The sequence below is a fragment of the Dissoconium aciculare genome, assembly GCF_010015565.1.
Source record: "Dissoconium aciculare CBS 342.82 unplaced genomic scaffold K489scaffold_7, whole genome shotgun sequence".
NCBI classification, from domain to species: Eukaryota; Fungi; Ascomycota; class Dothideomycetes; order Mycosphaerellales; family Dissoconiaceae; genus Dissoconium; species Dissoconium aciculare.
The window spans coordinates 675,764-695,541 of NW_022984957.1; the positions used below are offsets into that span (position 1 = coordinate 675,764).

The 19,778-nt window shown below is 53.0% G+C and overlaps 5 protein-coding genes across 5 annotated transcripts; 4 read left to right on the top strand and 1 right to left on the bottom strand.

Annotated features, from left to right (window-relative positions):
• Nucleotides 1-1,404: 1,404 nt before the first annotated feature.
• On the top strand, nt 1,405-2,606 carry K489DRAFT_320734 (zinc transporter protein; the record flags this gene model as incomplete). Its single annotated transcript, XM_033601482.1, has 3 exons — nt 1,405-1,625; nt 1,724-1,952; nt 1,995-2,606. 3 exons carry the CDS (start codon nt 1,405-1,407, stop codon nt 2,604-2,606), a joined length of 1,062 nt encoding a protein of 353 aa, XP_033459180.1.
• Nucleotides 2,607-3,996: 1,390 nt separating this feature from the next.
• On the top strand, nt 3,997-5,155 carry K489DRAFT_371017 (uncharacterized protein; the record flags this gene model as incomplete). The annotated part of the gene is made up of 2 exons (XM_033603205.1): nt 3,997-4,315; nt 4,404-5,155. 2 exons carry the CDS (start codon nt 3,997-3,999, stop codon nt 5,153-5,155), a joined length of 1,071 nt encoding a protein of 356 aa, XP_033459181.1.
• A 1,094-nt stretch (nt 5,156-6,249) lies between these two features.
• Nucleotides 6,250-7,371, bottom strand: K489DRAFT_320845 (kinase-like protein; the record flags this gene model as incomplete). The annotated part of the gene is made up of 2 exons (XM_033601496.1): nt 6,250-6,608; nt 6,732-7,371. 2 exons carry the CDS (start codon nt 7,369-7,371, stop codon nt 6,250-6,252), a joined length of 999 nt encoding a protein of 332 aa, XP_033459182.1.
• A 738-nt stretch (nt 7,372-8,109) lies between these two features.
• On the top strand, nt 8,110-9,399 carry K489DRAFT_234055 (uncharacterized protein). The gene has a single exon (XM_033599832.1). It carries the CDS (start codon nt 8,452-8,454, stop codon nt 9,154-9,156), a length of 705 nt encoding a protein of 234 aa, XP_033459183.1. The 5' UTR covers nt 8,110-8,451; the 3' UTR covers nt 9,157-9,399.
• A 4,829-nt stretch (nt 9,400-14,228) lies between these two features.
• On the top strand, nt 14,229-19,697 carry K489DRAFT_358134 (ARM repeat-containing protein; the record flags this gene model as incomplete). Its single annotated transcript, XM_033602575.1, has 7 exons — nt 14,229-14,761; nt 14,892-14,974; nt 15,057-15,177; nt 15,237-15,350; nt 15,401-16,396; nt 16,451-16,722; nt 19,521-19,697. Exons 1-7 carry the CDS (start codon nt 14,719-14,721, stop codon nt 19,695-19,697), a joined length of 1,806 nt encoding a protein of 601 aa, XP_033459184.1. The 5' UTR covers nt 14,229-14,718.
• Between the last annotated feature and the right edge of the window lie 81 nt (nt 19,698-19,778).

Sequence of the window (19,778 nt, forward strand, 5' to 3'; positions counted from 1 at the left end):
CATCAAGGTGGAATTCTACAGGTCTTGGCCAGGACAAGCGTGCCATCAAGGTGGACATTTCTGCCATTCCGTGTGGGCCATCCAGTTGGGGCTTCTGGTTGGGAAGAAGAAGAATGGATCATTCCAAGGTTGTTGTTGATGATGTATCGTGAACGGACTGGTGGTTATGGGGAGGATTCATGACAAAGGAAAGAGGATGTGAAGTGAAGCAATAAGCACCGACGGTAGTTGATTTTCATGGGCACAGCCATCGATATACCCAGCGAGAGGATCTTCGCGCCAAGTTCACGACAACGGAAAGGTATAGACTATCGGGTGCATACTGTAGCAAATGGTGAATGATGAATATTCTGCGAGGTGATCCCACTTCAATCACGTAGTCTTCGGTCTGTTGATCACTAAATGTCTAGCACGACATGGTTTTTGTGCTCATGGTCCATCGAAGCCACGTAATATACAGATGAGAAAGAGTGATTCCACCACGCTATCCATGTTCACGCACACGCACACACGGACACAAACATAGACGGACACGCCGACCGACGGGCAGATTCACCACGAGGACGGTCGAAACGTGCTGCATCGGGCTCGCGTTCCGGCAGGAGTCTAAACCTTGGAACCCTTCGATTCGCTCCAGTCTTTTCCTCTCCAACCTGCTCTCGGCCTCGTCTCCTCCGACTTATAACCAAAATCATAATATCACCACTGCTAGTGGAGAAAAAGACACCAAAGACCCACGGGATAGACTTTGACTGGTCGGCCTTCCCTGCAGCCAACATCCGTGTCGCGTGGGAGAGAACGAAAGAAGACCCACCGAAGAAAGTGACTCGGCGAGTTCTGAAATCCTACCGTTCACTTACGGTATTAGATACTACACTGTGTGTCATTGCGCGGATACACACACCACCACACCTGGTTCATCTCAGTCGCGCCACATCGCTTGGTGTCCATCGTGGTCATTTTCTCGCTCTTCCTCTCAAAACACAACCTCATACACCAATCCTCTCCCTCGCGCATACTTCCACCTCCCATTCTCCTTCTCGGCCCCGATCTTGCCGCTCATTCCCGCCGCGCCACGAGAGAAAAGCAACACAAGATCCGGACAAGCTTCCTCCCAAGACGCATCTTATAAAATCTTGCATTTCTTGGGTCTTGGAATTCTTCTTCATCAGACGTCCCTCGTTCAGCCTTGTGCGCAACTGCTGCAGTGCTACTGTTAAACAACCAGAGCAGAGACGATCACTCCCCACTAGCTCTCTCGCATAGCTGCATCTCAATATCGAGCAGTCCATCATGGCCATGTCAATGGATCCCAGCGTCTGGCCGACGACGGACATGTCGTTCCTCAACGACGACAATGCACAGAACGTCAACTTGGCCGACGTCGCTGGCAACGATGACTTCATGGCTCAGGTCGTTTGCTACCTCAACCAGGGCGGCAACGACTATGACGGCCGCCAGGGCGCTCACATCTCCGCCATCTTCGTCGTTCTGGTTGTCTCTACCGCCGTCACCTTCTTCCCTGTCCTGGCCACCAAGCAGACCAAGGTCAAGATTCCGCTCTATGTCTATCTATTCGCGCGTTACTTCGGTGCCGGTGTCATCATTGCTACTGCCTTCATCCAGTAAGTACCTTCGCCTAGCCGCTCTATGATCTACGGCAACATCAGCAGCAGCGACATGGTATGTTCGACGCGGAGCTAACCTTCATGCTTCTTCGCAGTCTCCTCGACCCTGCTTACAGCGCAATCGGTCCCAACACCTGCGTTGGTATGACCGCCGGCTGGAATTCGTACTCATGGGTCCCGGCCATTGCTTTAACCTCATCCATGTTCATCTTCCTCATGGACTTCGCCGCGGAGCGTTACGTCGAGAAGAAGTATGGCCTAAAGCATGGCCACAGCGAAGTGGTCGCGGTCGGCACCGACGGTACCCAGAAGCGGGTGGGCCATGTGGACGCCGCCCTGGCATACTACGAGGGTCAACGACGCAAGAGCACTCACCAACATCTGCACTCGGGAGACCAAGACGCTGAACCCAAGAGTGCCCAAGTCGCCGATGAATCATCAGACGCAAGCCTGAAGCAGGGCGACAGCGAATCGCTCGCCGAGCGCTCTTTCCGCCAACAGATCGCTGCTTTCCTCATCCTCGAATTTGGTGTCATCTTCCACAGTGTCATCATCGGTCTGACCCTCGGTTCCGCTGGTGAGGAATTCTCAACTCTTTACGTCGTTATCGTCTTCCACCAGTCCTTCGAAGGTCTCGGTATCGGCGCCCGATTGTCCGCCATCTCCTTCCCTCACCGCCTTCGCTGGATGCCCTATGTCCTCTGCGCAGCCTACGGTCTCACCACGCCCATCGCCATCGCCATTGGTGTCGGCCTCGCCACCGTCTACGACTCGGGCTCCTTCACCGCGCAGATCGTCTCCGGCGTCCTCGACTCCACCTCGGCCGGTATCCTACTCTACACTGGCTTCGTCGAGCTCTTGGCCCGCGACTTTCTCTTCAACCCAGACCGCACGGACGACGACAAGCAGTTGGCGTTCATGCTCGTCTCGCTCTTCCTCGGCGCTGCGCTCATGGCGTTGCTCGGAAAGTGGGCTTGAAGATGGGAGGCTTTCTTCCTTGGGATTTTCGGCGCAATCATATGTTTAAAGAACACTGGGCATGGAATATGGGATCGGGACAGGATCGGGATCGGTTAGGGAAAGGGACAGGGTTGCCAGCATACGGATTCCACTCCGGGAATGGAACGGAGCCTGGTCCGCGTGCAGACACGTGAAAAGACGGATGCGATGCTTTTTTATTAGAAGACACCCCATTTTGTACTTTTCTTATCGATCGCAATTTCGTACAGTAATTATGCTTATACATCATCACCTAAACATCATCACCCCCTCTCCTCATGTACAGGTCGACAGTAGTAGCCGTACGCAAACATCGGGGACATTATTTCACATCCGCTCGAAGGGCGGTTCGTGCGATTTGCTTTAAGATGTGTTTTTCACACCAGTGTTTGGAGATGCCACATGACGATGGCGGGCTCGATGGTAGGAAAACGTTTGTAGTGGCCAGAAGATTTCTTGGGAAAGATTCACTACAATCATCTGCATTCTTGGTACAGTGGAGGAGAGGGGCTTCGAACAGTAGTTTCGCAGTGCTTTGGCACACATGTCGGCATGGCCATACCTTCGCGATTGCGATGCACTGGTGCGTTGAAGGCCATCTACGGATCATACCCGGATTAAGGAACGTACTGCTCTGAAGAGATCGGATTCTATCTTGTCTGTGAGGCTCCTGACTGCTTCTTCCAGACTGGCTAACGCTCTCAGCCTGACGATGTGGTTCTCGCCTGAACAATACGTTCATTGGCCGGAACCTGTCAAGTTTGCAGCTTTGGCGAGGACCAATTCAATGGCGCGAGCAGTTCTCGCAGCGCGAGTGCGCAGGATGTGTTTCATGTTGTTGATGTCGAATTTTCGCGATCTCCGAATCTTACCCAGCTGAGGAGTGGACTGCTTGGCATGTGTATCGTCCAGCGTTTCCATTATCATCATGAGCGCAGAATAGCCGCTGGGTAAGGTCAGGATGGCTCCAGCGCGAGAGCGCCCTGAGCGCTCCCTTACGTGCACATGATTGGCCTCTCCGACATTGAGTGCCACTAGCTCAAGCTTAGCGTCTGGTTAGTCCATCTTGCAGTCGCGTTGTGCCAATAGTATCTTCTCACACCAGGACGCCTGGACATCATTCTATGTACAATTGATACAAATGGTAATATGAAACACGATGATGGCAATCCCTGTCGTTCAATCACACAGCTGCTCGATGCGCGCGCAGGGCCAGCTTACTCGGAGCAAGCGCGTCCCTTGATAGTGTAGGCGGGAGGGCGCTACCACTTGAGCACAAGTCTACATATCAAGATGCAAACATGGGCTCTGGGGCATACAAAGTCGGAGACTGCCCGCCGCTGATCTTGTGTCATATCGACTTTTCGCAATGAACCTTTTCTTCGTCTACGTTTCTCTAGGTTTTCAACTCTCACTGCTCACTTCGCTGCTCTTCAGGACTGTGAATGCGCAGTGCTACTGGCCCGATGGCACACCCGACAGCGCACCCAGAGCTGACTATGTAGCTTGCAACGGAGGTTCGTCGGATGGCTTCTCTGCCTGCTGCAATGTCAACGATACCTGCACCACCAATGGCTTCTGCAAATACAATGGATTGAAAGATACGAATTTTCTTTGGAGGAACGCCTGTTCCGACCCCACATGGAAGTCGCCGAACTGCGCGCAACGCTGCACGATCGATCCTAAAAGTGAGTCTCAACGACTCCCTTGAAAGCTTTCTGCGTTTCAATCGAAGCAAGTTTCGAACCAAATGTCTGACCTAATGTCCAACCGCAGCCGGCAAACCGTATAATAAAAGTCGCTTGGTACAGGCTTGCTCTCAGACCACGTACTGCTGCTTTCCCGATGTCGACTTCAGCATAGGATACATCTTCAGGGATAACTTCGCTGGGATCTCATGCTGCGATGACCCAAGCCAGATCTTCGATGATGGACCAGCAGACTTCCTTTCCGGAATTAGATATTTTACCACGTCGTTGTTTCCCGTAACGATGACGACAAGCACGAAAACACAGATGGCCCCATCAAGCACATCAACTACACCCACAACTTCGTCTGCCAGTACATCGATAATCTCCAGCACACCGCCGCCGTCTGGCGCATATACTGTGACCAGCGTCAGATTGGCTCCGTCTGGCGAGTCAGATGCATCTGGCGGATCGGCAACGTATGCCAACCCAGCACAGTCTTCAGATCTCTCACTCGGCGCAAAAGCGGGCATTGGAATCGGCGCCGCATTCGTCGCTGTGTTCGCCATCGCAGTAGCTGCCTGGCTGATCATGAAATCTCGGCAACATCAACAAATGACCCGCCGACCAATCATATCGCCGCCCTATCCGATTGAAGCAGACAAAATGGACTGGCAGACAGCCGCCGCATTCGGTTTTGCTTTCCAGACAGTCGAACTACCGTCAGAAGGACGAATGGAATTGCCGACGAATGGTCTGACAGAACTGCCTTCGAAGCATTACCCGATGTGGAGCGAGTTGCCGTCCAAATACTGTGCAAGTCCCAAGGAACTACCCTGATCGAGAGCGGGATATGGAAGAACAACACAAATAAAAGTCTCACCACCAGGAGTCCGACACGGCAAGTCCCAGACCTGGCCTGATCAAGGCATTCCCGCCCTTCGTCCTCGTCGCGCGATGGGCGAGGGAATGAGGTCTGACCTGCGCAGGATAACGTTCCGGGAGGCATGAGAAGGTCGCCCAGGGGTCATGCAAATCTTTTGCACGAAAGCATCTCGACGTCCATTTTCAGCTCAGCACGGACGCTCGAGCAAACGAACAAAGCCACCACATCAAGAGGAAAGCAAGGGTCGTAGCAGCAGCAGCATCAGCAGGAGAAGAAGAAGAAGAGGTACAGGAAAATTCCTGCTCGTCGTCCTATTTGCATCGGATCCCTCTCCCTATGCCACTTGCGCCTGAGAGCCACAACATCACAACACCCGAAGAAATCTTCGTCGTCTCGACGTTGCTACAGCAAAGTTGCTCAGCGGCCGAGAATGAGTCCAGGAGTCTAAGCGAGATGCCGAGAGTTGGTAGAGCGACAACGATGCTCCGGATGGGCGGTAAGTAAGAGTGAGGGCGAGCTCAAGGGCTCCGGGATTGAACCGCCTAATCAGGAAGGAAAGACGAGATTACTCACGTGAAGGATGGTCGTTGTGGAACTTGTAAATATACAAATTATGATATCATGGATTGAATGAATGAGATGGTCATGTGCGCTGAGAGAAACGAAGTTGAGCAGCGATCTGAAGCATAAACACTCGGTTGTGAAAAGGTATATGGAAAACTTGATGTATGTTGGATATCAATTTAATGGTATTCTATGTGTGAAGTTCTGAGTCTAGCTTCAAAAGTACGAGAAGTTGCTACGAGTTCCATATCCTGGCCGACGAATTTTCCAACATTATCACAGTCCGTCAATTGAAACGGCACAAGATGGTCTGGAAATGTTTTGATCAATTTTGTGAACGAGCTCATACACGAGCAGCGTAGCCACGCAGCTCGCCGCAACGAGGTAGAGATAAAGACCGCACCAAGAACAATAGGTTCCTCCCTCAAGAGTGGAGTGAGAAATAAACCAGATAACGAGGTTTTCGCATCGGTCGGGATGCCCTTCAATTTCCCCAACCCGCCATCCGCACCTCATGTTCTTCGTCCCCACCCCCTTCTTCAAACCCATCAAACCACGGACTTCCAAGAACATCCCTAATCGTCAATCTCAAATCGATGTCCTTCTCGAGGCATCCGTGAACGAGGTCGATGGCCACTTCGTCACCATCTGGCGCAGCCTGTCTCAATGCAGAATCGTCCCATTCTGCGCGAAGGATCAGTCCAGCGACTTTGCTCGGGATCGGATGGCGGAAAGGTAGCTCGCCAACACAGAGAGCATAGACCACGACTCCAAAGGCCCAGATGTCTCCGGCAGTCTCGTAGAGCTTGCGATGCGCAACAAGTCCGCGCGGGGACGCGTATTCTAGAGTGCCGATAATCACAGAAGAGGAGATTGTGGGCGTGGTGGTCAATACAGGGAGTTGAGTTGTTAGCGAAAGCCGTTCCGAAAATGGCTCGCCGGATACTTGAGATTCCACGATCGTACTCATAGTGTTGCTCAAGGTCATAGAGGAGGTCATGCTCTGCGAGCTGTGTAGAAAATCGGCAAGCCCGAAATCACAAAGTCGCAGCAGTCCACCAGTGGTTTCCACATCTGGACCCGTCATGTCGATGAGGCAGTTTTCAAGTTTCACGTCTCGGTGGCAGACGCGGATGTCTTCGTGGAGGTATCGGAGCGCGCATGCAAGCTGAAAGGCGTAGCTTTGGCTCAGGTGTGGCGGCAATCCTTTGCGGCCATCGTTGACATCAGCAGCCGATCGCGATCTGCGCACCGCGTCAAAAAGAGTGCCGCCGACATTCAGGTCCATGACGCAAAAGGTCGCAAAATCCGTCTCGTACACGGCGTGCAAACTGAGAATGTGGCGATGTTTGAGGTGGCGCCACACGGACACCTCATGTTCGACCTCTAACTGGATCTTCTCATTGTCAACATCTTTCGCGCCTGGAACTGTCTTGCGAACGATTTTGACCGCCTTGGCAGTGCCTTTGTTGTGAGCTTGAGTATTTTGAACTTCTTTCACCACTCCAAAGCCGCCGTGGCTGATCACTCTCCCAATGATGTACTCATTCTCCAAACCGAACGTCTGGCCTTTGTCGTCGGGTTTCGCAGACTCATCTGCCTGCATGTCTGTCTTCGCCGCATACGATGCCAAAAACGCTTGTGCGGGACTCATCGAGTTCGCGCCAGATGTTGATCGCCTTGAATTTTGCCGCCGGGCTGGTACTCGAGTGGAGCGGAACGACGTGTTCCACAGCGATCGAGCACTGGAGGTCCTACTCAGAGGGTCCCGAGAGTCATCCGTCACTGGAGAAGCGACTGGCGATGAGGTTGGTTCTGCAAGGGCCGCCTCGGGCGCTATTGAAGTCAGAGATCTTGACCTGTCGGCGATGGACTGATTATGCATCATGCCGATGAGTGACGTCGGTCGTGTGGCTTCGGTGTCAAGTTTGGGCAGTGTCCTCGATGCGAATGTCGGGAACTGCGCCGAGCCGATGTCCAGCGCTTGGGGGGTCTCTGACATGAGCTGTGTCTGCGACAGAGTCTTGTCCTGCAGATTCTGCTACAGAATATGTCAATGACACGTGGTTTGCACTCGAATCTCCACGTTGGTCATACCAGGGAAAGCCTTGGTGGTGTAGTTGTCATGGTGTTCATGGGTGATGACGGGTCCCTGGTTGGGCAGCTCTTCATCGGCGCTCGGTCGGGTATCGTGGATCCGACGCGGAGGCGACTTGCCCCGGTTATCGGCACGCCCTCGGGCACTGAGCCGAGGTCGCTCGTAGGAAGGCATGAGAGGGACTCGGTTGCCCTCATCGGTGACGGCATGGGAGCTGAAGCTGATGAGCCTTCCACGCTTCTGGAGATTGGCTCGAAGGGCTTCGATCTCGGCGGTCCGCTGCTCAGAGCGTCCAGCTGAGATGGTTCGCCAAGAGACGCCCGAGCCTCCTGATTTCTTTCGCTTTGGGGCATCCTTTACTTCCAGATGGTTACTGCTCGTATCTTCGGATTCGGTCGGGGTTGTAGCAGCGGGTTCGGTGGAGTCGTTGCTATCGGTACTGCCTTGGCGCTGTGCGCTCTGCTGCTCGTCGCCTTCACTGTCACTGTCCTGGAGATATTTCTGTGCATCAATGTCAGTTCTTGCAGTCATGCTTCTTGACACCCTGGACAGTGGCATCTCGCTTCGAGATGGAAGCATATGTGATCGATGAAACAACTTACCGTGCCGGCGAAAGGTGATGCGACAGTGTGTCGTGGAGGTGCGACAGGCTCCCTCGCGGTGCGACGATCTCCTCTCGGCGTGTTGGACCGATCAGGCGATGCCGGAGAGTCGGATCGGCGACGCGGCGGCGGGCTCGGACGGCGGAGACGTCGCGACCGTGGCAATACTTGTTCGTCTTCGCTATCGTCAAGGTACGCCAATGGACCGGCGGCAAGAGCGACGGCCTCTCTCGGTGGTCGTGCAGCGGCAAGTGCGGCCTCACCAGAACCTCTCCGGCCTGCGCCAAGACTTACACGAGACTGGGCAAGTTTGTACGGCGCAGGACTTGGAAAGCGATCAGGCCGATTCTTCAAATGCGCAGGGCGATCGAGAAATTCGTCTTCGCTATCGCGCAATGAATCAACTTTGGCGACAGATGACGCGACGCTTTTGCTTGGAGGCGAGATGGGACTTGGCTTGGTCACGGGCAGCGGCTTGACGGTCTTGGTCTTGGTTCGGCGACGATTGTCGTCACTGTCATCTTCAAATCCGGTAGCCCAGGGATCTCGACCTTTGCGACGGCCGGTATCCGCTCGTAAGCCTTTGAATTGTTTTTGGAGAGCGTATGTTGCCATGAGTCAAAAAGAGGGAGTTGTACCCCGGAGACAAGGGTTATTGCTCGCGAAGCGGGAGGCCGATAGGACTGGATAAGCAGCAAGAACAGCTTTGGGCGATCATGGACGGTGAGTGGGGAAGGCCTGGAACCTTGCGTTCCGGCGAAGCGGACGTCACTCGTTGGACCAGAGGAAGGAGAACGTTGCGACGGCGAGAAGTCCGATAGTGATAGAATAATTCCAAAGATGCGGACAGTAGGCGAGTGAAAATGGCTGTGACCAGACGACGATGATGATGGCGACCTTGGGATGATGGAGAGAAGCGTTCCGGGAATCTAAGTATTTGGGACAATGACGATGATTTGAGATGATGAATCCGGCACACGAGGGGGTAAGTTTTTGGGCTCCCCTGTCTGGAAGTGTGGTGGAGGTGATGCGGTTGCCGCTGTTGGTGCTGATGCTGATGCTGATGCGGGTACTGGTACTGGTGCTGTGCTGGCGCGCTTTGTCAAGGGAAACGGTAAGGTGCAGAGGTGCAGGGAGGTACAGCCAGCTGCAGTTCGCGGGAAGGAAGGGCGATGGTCAGCCGGGGTCGGTTGGGGGTCTGGGCCAAGCATGATGGTGAAAAGCCAAGACAGCACAGCCTCGATGCGGGCCGGGGTGGGAACGACCTTGCAGAGCTGTCTTTCTTGCTCGGGTGCCTACACAGCTTGCCCTCTCTCTATCTCTCTCGCATGCACCCCTTCCTTTTTGTTGTTGTCGTGCACCACACCTGCAGTCGTGTGTGCCTCTGATAAGTCGAGAACGGCCACTAATAACAAGGATGACAAAACTTACAGTTGGGTGGGATCTGTAGATGCAGGTGTGTGAAGAATCCGCATTGCATGGGGCGTGGGTTTGCAGAGATTCATATGCACTTCATTTGCAGAGTAACAAATGCACTTCGGAATATGCGCACTCACATACCCGTGGAAACACCACTTCAGAGTCACGATTCGTCACCTCGCCTGCGCTCTCACCAGTGTCAGAGCTATGTCCTGTCATGCCAGCCGGTTGGTTGCGGCAATAAATGTAGTGCTCAGAAGCTCATCTCATCGTCCTTGTTCTTGGGACCGATGGGGTCATATGCGGCGTAGATCTAACTAGATTGCACAATGTCTGGTTCACTGCCTGCAAGGCAGCAAACAGGGTGGCCAGTCTAAGCTGCTCCGCTCCCATATTTTTAACAAGCGAATGGGACCTTGCTGGCACGGAAGAAGCACTCGGGAATTATCACTACCTAGGTATTCACAAGCTCAACTACCTACCTAGTAGGTAGTTATTCGCATGAGCAACCTTGATCAGACCTTCACGCGACGGACTGATGGGACAAAGCAAAGAACAGACAGTTTCGTTCTGCGATGAAAATGAGTCCGAACGATGATCATTCATTATCACCTCATCCTCATGCTATTGTGTTTCGAGCTTATTTTACAAAGGACAACAAGCATGAGACCTCAGTCATAATGATTCATTTTAAGCAGATATGGTGGTCGTAATCCGCGCTGTACCTTCGTCGTAAGCACGGGCATTTCGCGAACACAGCCCGAGCCCGAGGATTTCAAAAAATCAAACCTTGACCTCCAGGGCTTATGCATGGCGCGCAGCCCGCCATATGTCCATGTCCAGCGACTCAAAAGATCTCATCTTGTCGTCGAATCGCCATACTCGTTGCTCGGCTCCGATATGGTAGCACTATCGCGCAAGGAGCAGTTGTAAGCAGGTCGTCAGTCATCATTTGACATCCAGGGAGGTTGAAATGTCACCATTGCCGCCTTGCCCGATACAGCCTCTTCTACAGGCAAGGTTGGAGTCTGAAAAGCAAAATTCTGGCACAGTCTCACGTCCGTTGAGATTGAGATGAGGGTCATAACTGTTCGCAACGATGCTGCCCAAAAGCCGTTGGCGATGATGATCGACCATGCTTTGAACTATCACACGCTTCCTATGAAGTGCCCGGTTCTACGGATCCTCACTTCCGATCGATGATATGGTACACATTGCATCAACGCATACATACTAAGGCTTTGTCGTTAGATATCTGATGGAAGTTTGCGACATCCAATCTTTCTTCCTTCTCATCGTCCGCGTGTGCGAAGGTCAAGGCTCAAGAATCTAAACACGTGCATCAATTGCCAAGGCGGATATGCTTCCACACGGTCATCGTGCATATCTCGGTGCCGCGCACTTGCCCTTCTACCCTGATGGAGACATCACTGTACCGAGCGAGCTACAGTGGTATAGGCGGAGCACATATGATAAGCATCATGGAGGAGTGTCGACTTTGGGAAGGGGGGCGCATCTTTGTCTGTTGTTGCGTTATCTACAATGTCTGCTTGTCATCAAATAGAAGGTTGTGCAGAGGCGACGATCAGGCCAGAGCTCCGACCCTAGTACAGTATTCAAGTGCTCCAGGGCTTTGACCAACGACCCCTTCGTCGGCATACTCCCTTCATTTTTGATGCTTGAGATTGCTGGTGTCTCATGCTTTGAATTCAGACACCTCTTCGATGAACCTCCGCGAACGGACATTTTCAAAAGTCGCGCGCATGTCCTGTCTGCAATCTCGAGATCGTAATTGCGCGCCACCCCAAACTTGCTTTTCCCCACGCACGGCCCGAGCACATGGCCGACGGAGTCTTCACTGCCGGCGTTCCATCGGCAACTCCCCATTTCATGGGTTGAAGCCTGCATCTCTTGCGTCTGCTACTGCACTCGAGCGCACCGTCGTTTTCTATCTGTGTTTGGGCCCGTATCAACCGCACGTTGCTTGTGCGTCCTCCCGCGCGACCAGCAACGGCAATGAGGGCGCAGATTAAATCTTCGCTTCGTCTGCCGGTTCGGTGCAGGACTGGATTGCCTCCAGAAGTATTTACAAGCAGCTATTGCCTGCACGCTGACGCGATTGTCACAAGCTTGCATAAAATTACCATGGGTTTTGGTCCGAAGCTTGTTCTATAGCCTACGCTGGACAGGGATCCAAAGTGTTTAATGTATATCTACTGTATCTTGCATATCGCTGTAGATCGTCATTCCGCCAAAAAAGTATATGCGTGAAGCAAGTTCAGACGGCCGACCGACTTACTGTTCGACACGATCGTCTGTAAAACACGTTTGCCATGCTTGACATGGCGGCCTTGATGAAGAGATTGGACCAAGGGATCCTTCCACACAGCGGGCCTCGTGTGGAGTCCGAGAGGAGCCTGCCAATCCTACAACTCCCTCTCTCTCCAGCGCAATACTCCACGCTGCTTTGTCCGTGACGAAGCTCCAAGTACAGATACACCATATGAGCTTGTGAGGAAGGCCATGCATCATCAGATCCACCCAGAGTGTTAGCCGCATGTTCGGTGACCCTCCATCAGCGCACCAGTGCATTCGACAGTATATTCCCCGCTTCGAGGGCAGACATGGTCAGCAGGTGACGGACGATCTGACAAGCCAAAGGTACAAGCCCGGTTGCCCATTTGATGTGTGTATATTTTATCAAGATCGCTCTAAACACTCGTATAACATGGCCCCAATATGGGCCCTCATCAAGCTCTGCTTCGTGCCAGATTCGGGGTAAGGTGACGAATTGGAGCATCACGAGCGCTTGCTGTGAAGATACGATACGCAGGCGCAAGCCCACCATCGTCCCACGCCAAGACACAGTCAGATGCTTCAGATTCACTAGCATTGCGCGAATATCACTCTTTTGCCATGGAATTCTCGTTTCTTCTGATAACCCATTGTCTTGGCGTTCCTCTAGCTGTTGAGATATGTAACAATTATCACATAAAAATATGGTCGACATCCCGCAATCAGTATCTAAATACCGCAACGTATGACCAGCCTCCGAAGCCGCAGCGCAAGAAGCAACGAAGCATGCTCGCTTCGATTGATATGACACCGTTGACTTCTGGACGATCAGCGCGTATGTAAGCCAATTACAGCCAGGCGCGTTTTTGAGTGCAAGACTCGTCACAGGAACTCCTACTAAGACCATACTGCGAGCCGACATTTACAGTATGTAGTAGAACATGCCAATGAGGAGCACAGCTCTTTCGTGTGCCTAGATGCGGACAGCAACTTTTCTGGGCAGCGGCGGAAAGGCACATTATCACATACAAATCGCTGCAACGTGAGATGCTGCAAGGATATCTCTGCCACGGCAAAACATCTCGGGAATCAGAGCTTCGAACATGGACTTTGTAGCCATGAGCTGTTTATATGTCTATGAGAGATCCAACCAAATAGCATCCCAAACGTGCGCCTTCCTTGCGTCAGTTCTGCTGGTACAAATCGATCGGAGCCACTCAAGATGCTCTATGCCATATCGATATGTCACGACAGACTCGACTGCAATACGGCACGGCTGCAATCCAAGTCTGGCTCGGAAACAGGATCGTGCGCTGCTGGCAAGACAACCCTTGTACATCAACGTGCATACCAGGGTATGGAGGAATGTTCCTGAGCCACAGCTAAATCTCCTTGTACTTCAAATTCCGTCTTGCAGACCTTCTTCTCGTGTTCCAATTGCCATGCTTCAGTAGCGACCCGCAGCAAGCATAAAACTGAGCTTACAGTGTGACATGTTCTGTGTGAAATCGGAATTGCGTAATCCCGTGCAGAACTCGGCCACGAGCCGTAGAGATCGAGCGAGCTAAGAAGAGGTCCTGTCACGGCTCTGGGCCCTTGGGGCGACGTCCAGCAGGGCAATCTTTCCTGAATACGATTATCATGATCACGAGGGTACGTTTGGAGGCTCGCTCTAAGAACATTAACCCTGGGTGTAAAATGCTTGAACAAGACCTAGGCGTTTCTCTGGCCCATACGGTAGGCAACTTGGCAAGACACCTGGGCAGTCAGTATGCTCAGCCTGCAGGCATTATCCCTTTGCACATCGTCCGGAACGATGTGCGCTTTTCATTGGCTCGAGTTCGACCGCCAACACCAGGCGCCACCCAGGAAGTACAGTGGAAAGATGGACGCTATAATAATCACAGCGAAAAATAGCAAAGCAGTCCCGCTGGTTCATCGTCAACCGGTTCTGCGGCAAAGGCGGACCACACGGGCAGGGAGCGGCGATAGATTGCTGCGTGCCCAAATCCGATGGTGATATGGTCAGCCTAGCTACGGAAGACTCCTCCGCCCAGGATGTCGTTGGCTACCCGCGCCGGGGCAACGAGCGCAGAGAGACGGCAGGCGCAACACACAGAGCGACCAAACAATGTCCACCTGCAGATGGCGTTGCGAACAATCTGAGATAGTTCAAGATTGTAGTCCGCAGCCCATGCAGGGAGGAACGATCATTAAAGAAGGAAGTGCGAGAGCAACACGATAGATACAGCTACTTCACTGCAGTCGTCGCGCGCTATTGCCGTCCGCCTTCAACCTTAACTTTCGCACATGACGGCGAACCAGAAGCCTATACCCAATCGGGCTCCTCCATAACCACTTACACCAGCTTCCGTCACTCGATCATTCTCCACACTACTACGGCTTCACCCCGTCCGCCTCTCACGACATCGTACTCTACACGTCCTCCCTCGAACGCCGGGCTCGTTCGCTGCGAGAGAGAGAATTATTCACTCGCCAGGAGGGCCCCTTCGGCCGCTCGGAGCAGGGCGATACAATCATGGCGAGCCTCTGTCGCAGCCTCTTCGGCAGCTGTTGCGGTGGTAAGTACTGACGCCGACGCGATGCAGACCTGCCTGCATGGCACTGCATGCTCCCGTCGCCCTCTCCATAGATTGAGAGGACTATGATCCCGCCTCTCTGTCAAAACATGAGATGCTGACCCGACTACAGGACGAAACAAGGTCGACTACGACAATGTGCTGCGCGACTCGGAAAGAGAGGCAGTCGCTGACCTCTTGAATTACCTCGAAAACGTACGTCCGGTCTTCCTCTTCACTGCTCTTTTCACTTCCTACCTGGGTGACGAGTTCGTTCGACTGATCGCCACGCTTTTAGAGAGCCGAGACGGACTTCTTTTCCGGCGAGCCATTGGCGGCGCTTTCAACGCTCGTATACAGCCAGAACATTGACCTTCAGAGGAGCGCCAGTTTGACCTTTGCGGAGATCACAGAAAGAGGTAGGATACCGATCACGCCAGCAGATTGCGGTATATTGTCTAATCTGAGTCGCACACAGATGTTCGGCCGGTCGATCGGGACACACTTGAGCCCATTCTCTTTCTTCTGGAGAGTACAGATATTGAGGTACAGCGCGCCGCTTCAGCTGCGCTAGGAAACCTCGCTGTAGATGGTTCGTCTTGCCTATAACCATGCGCATGCTTGTTGGCTTACCATCTCTAGGCCAAAACAAAACCCTCATCGTCTCTCTCGGAGGATTGCAACCACTTATTCGCCAAATGAACAGCGTCAATGTAGAGGTGCAATGTAACGCCGTCGGCTGCATCACAAACCTCGCAACTCACGAGGACAACAAGGCTCGCATAGCACGATCAGGTGCTCTCGGACCTCTTACACGCCTTGCAAAGAGCACGGATATGCGGGTACAGCGCAACGCAACTGGAGCTTTGCTTAACATGACTCACTCAGATGACAACCGACAGCAGCTTGTATCAGCCGGCGCAATCCCGGTGCTGGTCAAGTTGCTGAGCAGTCAGGATACGGACGTTCAGTACTATTGCACAACCGCACTCAGCAATATTGCAGTGGACAGCACAAACCGAAAACGCTTAGCACAATCTGAACCACGGCTAGTACAAAGCCTGGTACAGCTGATGAAGGGACAGGCACCCAAGGTGCAATGCCAGGCTGCGCTCGCGTTGAGGAATCTTGCCAGCGATGAGAAGTATCAGCTCGACATTGTCCGCGCCGGCGGATTACCACCTTTGTTGCAATTGCTGCAAAGTAGCTATCTGCCCTTGATTCTCTCAGCGGTCGCTTGCATACGAAATATCAGCATCCACCCCATGAACGAATCGCCAATCATCGACGCCGGTTTCCTGAGACCATTGGTGGATCTCCTCGGCTCAACCGACAACGAGGAAATTCAATGTCATGCTATATCTACACTTCGCAATTTGGCTGCTTCGTCGGACAAAAACAAGCAGTTGGTGCTGCAAGCTGGGGCTGTACAAAAATGCAAAGAGCTCGTGTTGAACGTGCCTCTGAGCGTGCAATCGGAGATGACTGCTGCCATCGCTGTGCTGGCGTTATCGGACGAGCTCAAGCCCCAACTTCTGGATCTCGGAGTGTTTGATGTGCTCATTCCTTTGACCGAGAGCGAGAGCATCGAGGTTCAAGGCAACAGCGCTGCCGCGTTGGGCAATTTGAGCAGTAAAGGTAAGTGCCCCGCGGCAAGCGTGTATTGTGGCAAACGTGACTAACACATTATAGTTGGCGATTACTCTTTGTTCCTATCGTCCTGGAACCAACCTGCAGGCGGCATTCACGGTTACCTCAGTCGTTTCCTCGCCTCGGGCGATCCCACATTCCAACATATCGCCATCTGGACTCTTCTTCAACTTCTCGAATCCGATGATCGGCCGCTCCTGTCTACACTGATTGGCGCTGAGGACGTGATGCGCGTTGTCCGGGAGATCTCTGAGCGCTCCATTGAGTCAGAGGACGAGGGCGACACTACCGACACCGATGATGGCGAAGCCGAAGTTGTCGTGCTGGCTCGGCGCTGCCTGGAGACCGTCAATGCGTTTTCTGCCGCTTCCACCGCTGGCTCATCCGCCTCCTCGCTGGCACCTCGTGGGCCTGTCAGCAAGGACAGCACTGTCAGCATGGACGCCCCGCCTGCTGCGGACGCCACTGAGGCGTCGAAGTCATAGGTCACCCTCGCGTCTTCGGCGGCAAAAGCAGTGAATATGGTCAGATTGCGGCGACGATCGGACAGCGCATCTGCATGAGATAAGACGATGAGCAATTGGCAGCCGGAGACAATCCGAGAACATGGGCAAAGGATTTCGGCTCAGAGAACTGGTTCTCCATGTTCGCAAGGCACAACCGCGTGAGCCGCCATGTCCCTCGATATGTTCAGCCATCGATTCCATCCAGGGCCAGGCCCTTTTTGTGTATTCTTGTTTGTTCCTTGGCGTGTGAGGAGTCGCGCGTCCGCATGCTGGTCGATTTTTGCCTTTTGCGCTTGTTCTCTGTTTGCATTCATGTGCGATCTTTTACACGGGCGTTTTCTACTTGCATCTTCTCGCGAGGAGTCTACATTTAATGTTTGTGAGGAATCAGAGGCGGAGGATAAATTTGCGCGCTTGTGCGGGAGAAGGAGGCATTCGACGGGATGCGAAATTTGTTTAGTCTGACATGGGAAGCAGTCGTGTGGTTTGCACGCTGGGCGGACTCGGCGAGAGTCTTCTTGATAGCCCGGCAATAGCATGTTTTATCCGCTGGTTCACGAGTTGCAAGCATGACTTTTAAAGGTAGAATGTGTGCAGTTCAGGAACCAAAAAGCGAAAGATCGCGTTCCATAATCGAGTCTTCCGCCGTGTGCCTCCTTGGGAAGATGGCTCTATCACAACCTGTCGGCCTCGAGCCCCTTTTCAATTTCCTCGCTCATATGCCAATGATTGGCTCTCTATGCTGGCGGCAGGAAGCTGGCATATAATCCACCTTGTATGATGGCATACATGACCATTCCTCTCACGAGATTTTGAGCCGTCCGCGGCGCCAAGAATGACTGGATGGCTCTGTCTTGTGTCTTGGGAACACCTTGTCGTGACTGTGATGTTCGCGTAGCTCTGGCTTTCCGCTCGTTAGGATTTTCTCCTGGCGGGTCCACTGCATTCGATGTTGAAGAAACATCGTCGGACGACTGCAGCGCAATCGCAAGGACCGTGTACCACAATGCGTAGCCGGACGAGACTCGATTGACAATCTGTACATGGAAGCTGGTCAATGCTAGCAGCGTGAAGGCTAGCTGGGGTAGTGCGAGACTTGCCAGGACGCGTCTGAAACGCACCCCCTGCCGACGTAGCTGGTCATGCGCTGCCGCTGCGCCGCTCGTCGCTGGCTTGAGGTAATTGCCGGGGTTAATTTCCCGACTCGATTGATTCTGAACGAGTCCGATTAGAACCTCCGGGCGACAAAGCGCCATGTAGCTGCTGCCGAGCATGACTAAGAGCATAGGCATCGCGAGCAGGAACAACGGCAGATTGGAAAGGGTCCAATACCTCAAGAAGCCATTGTTCCAATAGTGTCGCTGGACGAACGTATAGATACTTGGCGGAAAGTCGCTGCACCAAGGTCGATCGTTGCCTTGTGTGCAATGGCGTAGGTAAGGCTCAAGTTGACCACCGGCATATATCAAGCCAAGAAGAGCGCCGGCAAGGCCAATGCTTGCTGTCGTTAAAAGTCCTTGTATATTACGATGCTGGAGCATCGATGGCAGATGGTAAATGTAAGGGAGGATATCCCAAAGGAAGACGAGCCCGTTGAGAAGCCCGTTGCCTCGAATGAGAGAGCCTAGCCCGAAGAACAGGCTACTTGTGAGGAGCAGGGAAGCTGACCTCAATGAGAAGGGAGTATCGGCTCTAGTGATCGCATTGCTGCAGCTGTTATCCGGGGCATCTGCTACATCAAAAGCCGCTGCGTGCGCCCAGATCCCTGCAAAGGTAAGGGCCGCGTACAGACTCTCGCCATAAGGAGCTGAAAGGAAGAGACCCGCGGGCGATATGATGTGCAGTGCCGCCGCTGTGAAGGCGATTCGCCGGGCTATCGTCTGCGAGGTCGGCAGGGTCGAGTAACATATGACGAAGAGCAGACCGACCGCTAGGAGATGTGCAGCATGAGAGATGACAGCACCGGTGACAACCACTGTGATGAGTGATGGGGGTTGATTGTCAAGTGCATCAGGGCCCCGGCGTGAAGTCAGAGCAGTTGTGAGAACTACAAAAGCAAGACATGATAAGCATATGAACATTGTTTTGGGAATAAATATATCTATTTGAGCAAGGTATCTGAGAAATGTGATAGGGAAGGACGCACACCTAGTCAACCTCGAGTTAAGAGTCGCGAGAAAGGGGCTGAATGCCCACTCCTGTTCGAAGACATGTCCGCGATCAGCAGCGGCTGTGAAGTAGACAGCGTCCCATCTAGTCAATCGAAGCGACAGCCGATGGGCTATCCATTGCACTGTCGAGGAAGATTCTCTGTAGTCCTTCAAGGTTTGCTGTTGTTCGAAGAATGGTAGCAACTCTGACGAGGTATCGTATCCCGGGCCGGGGCTAGCGAATGCGACCACAAGAAGCAAGATCTTCCATGCTGTAAATACGAGCACCAGTCTCAGCGCTGTCTGCAACGTTTGAGTCTCTAGGCCGAGATGGCGAGACGGCGCTGACGTTCGTGTCGATACAGCTTGTTGCTTTCGTTCCCGCTCGCCCTTCTTCGATAATTGCGATGCTTTGAGACGTGTAGGTCCCTCGCTGGAAGTTGCCATCTTGATAAGCGCGATTACAAGTATGAGTTGCGCTCGTGGTCTCTCATTCGTCTTGCATTTCAAACATTTTGTTCAAAATGCTGGCACAGTCCAGCGATGATATTGCATTGCATCACGAAAGTGTCACGAGTAAATACCACCAGGGCAGGGTCCAATACCAGGAGGAACTTTGAAACCTCAGGCTAGACGATCCACTCTGGACTAACCACATTCTGCACATTAGGTGTAATCCGCGATTGAGTATGGGACAAGAAGTCGGAACTACTA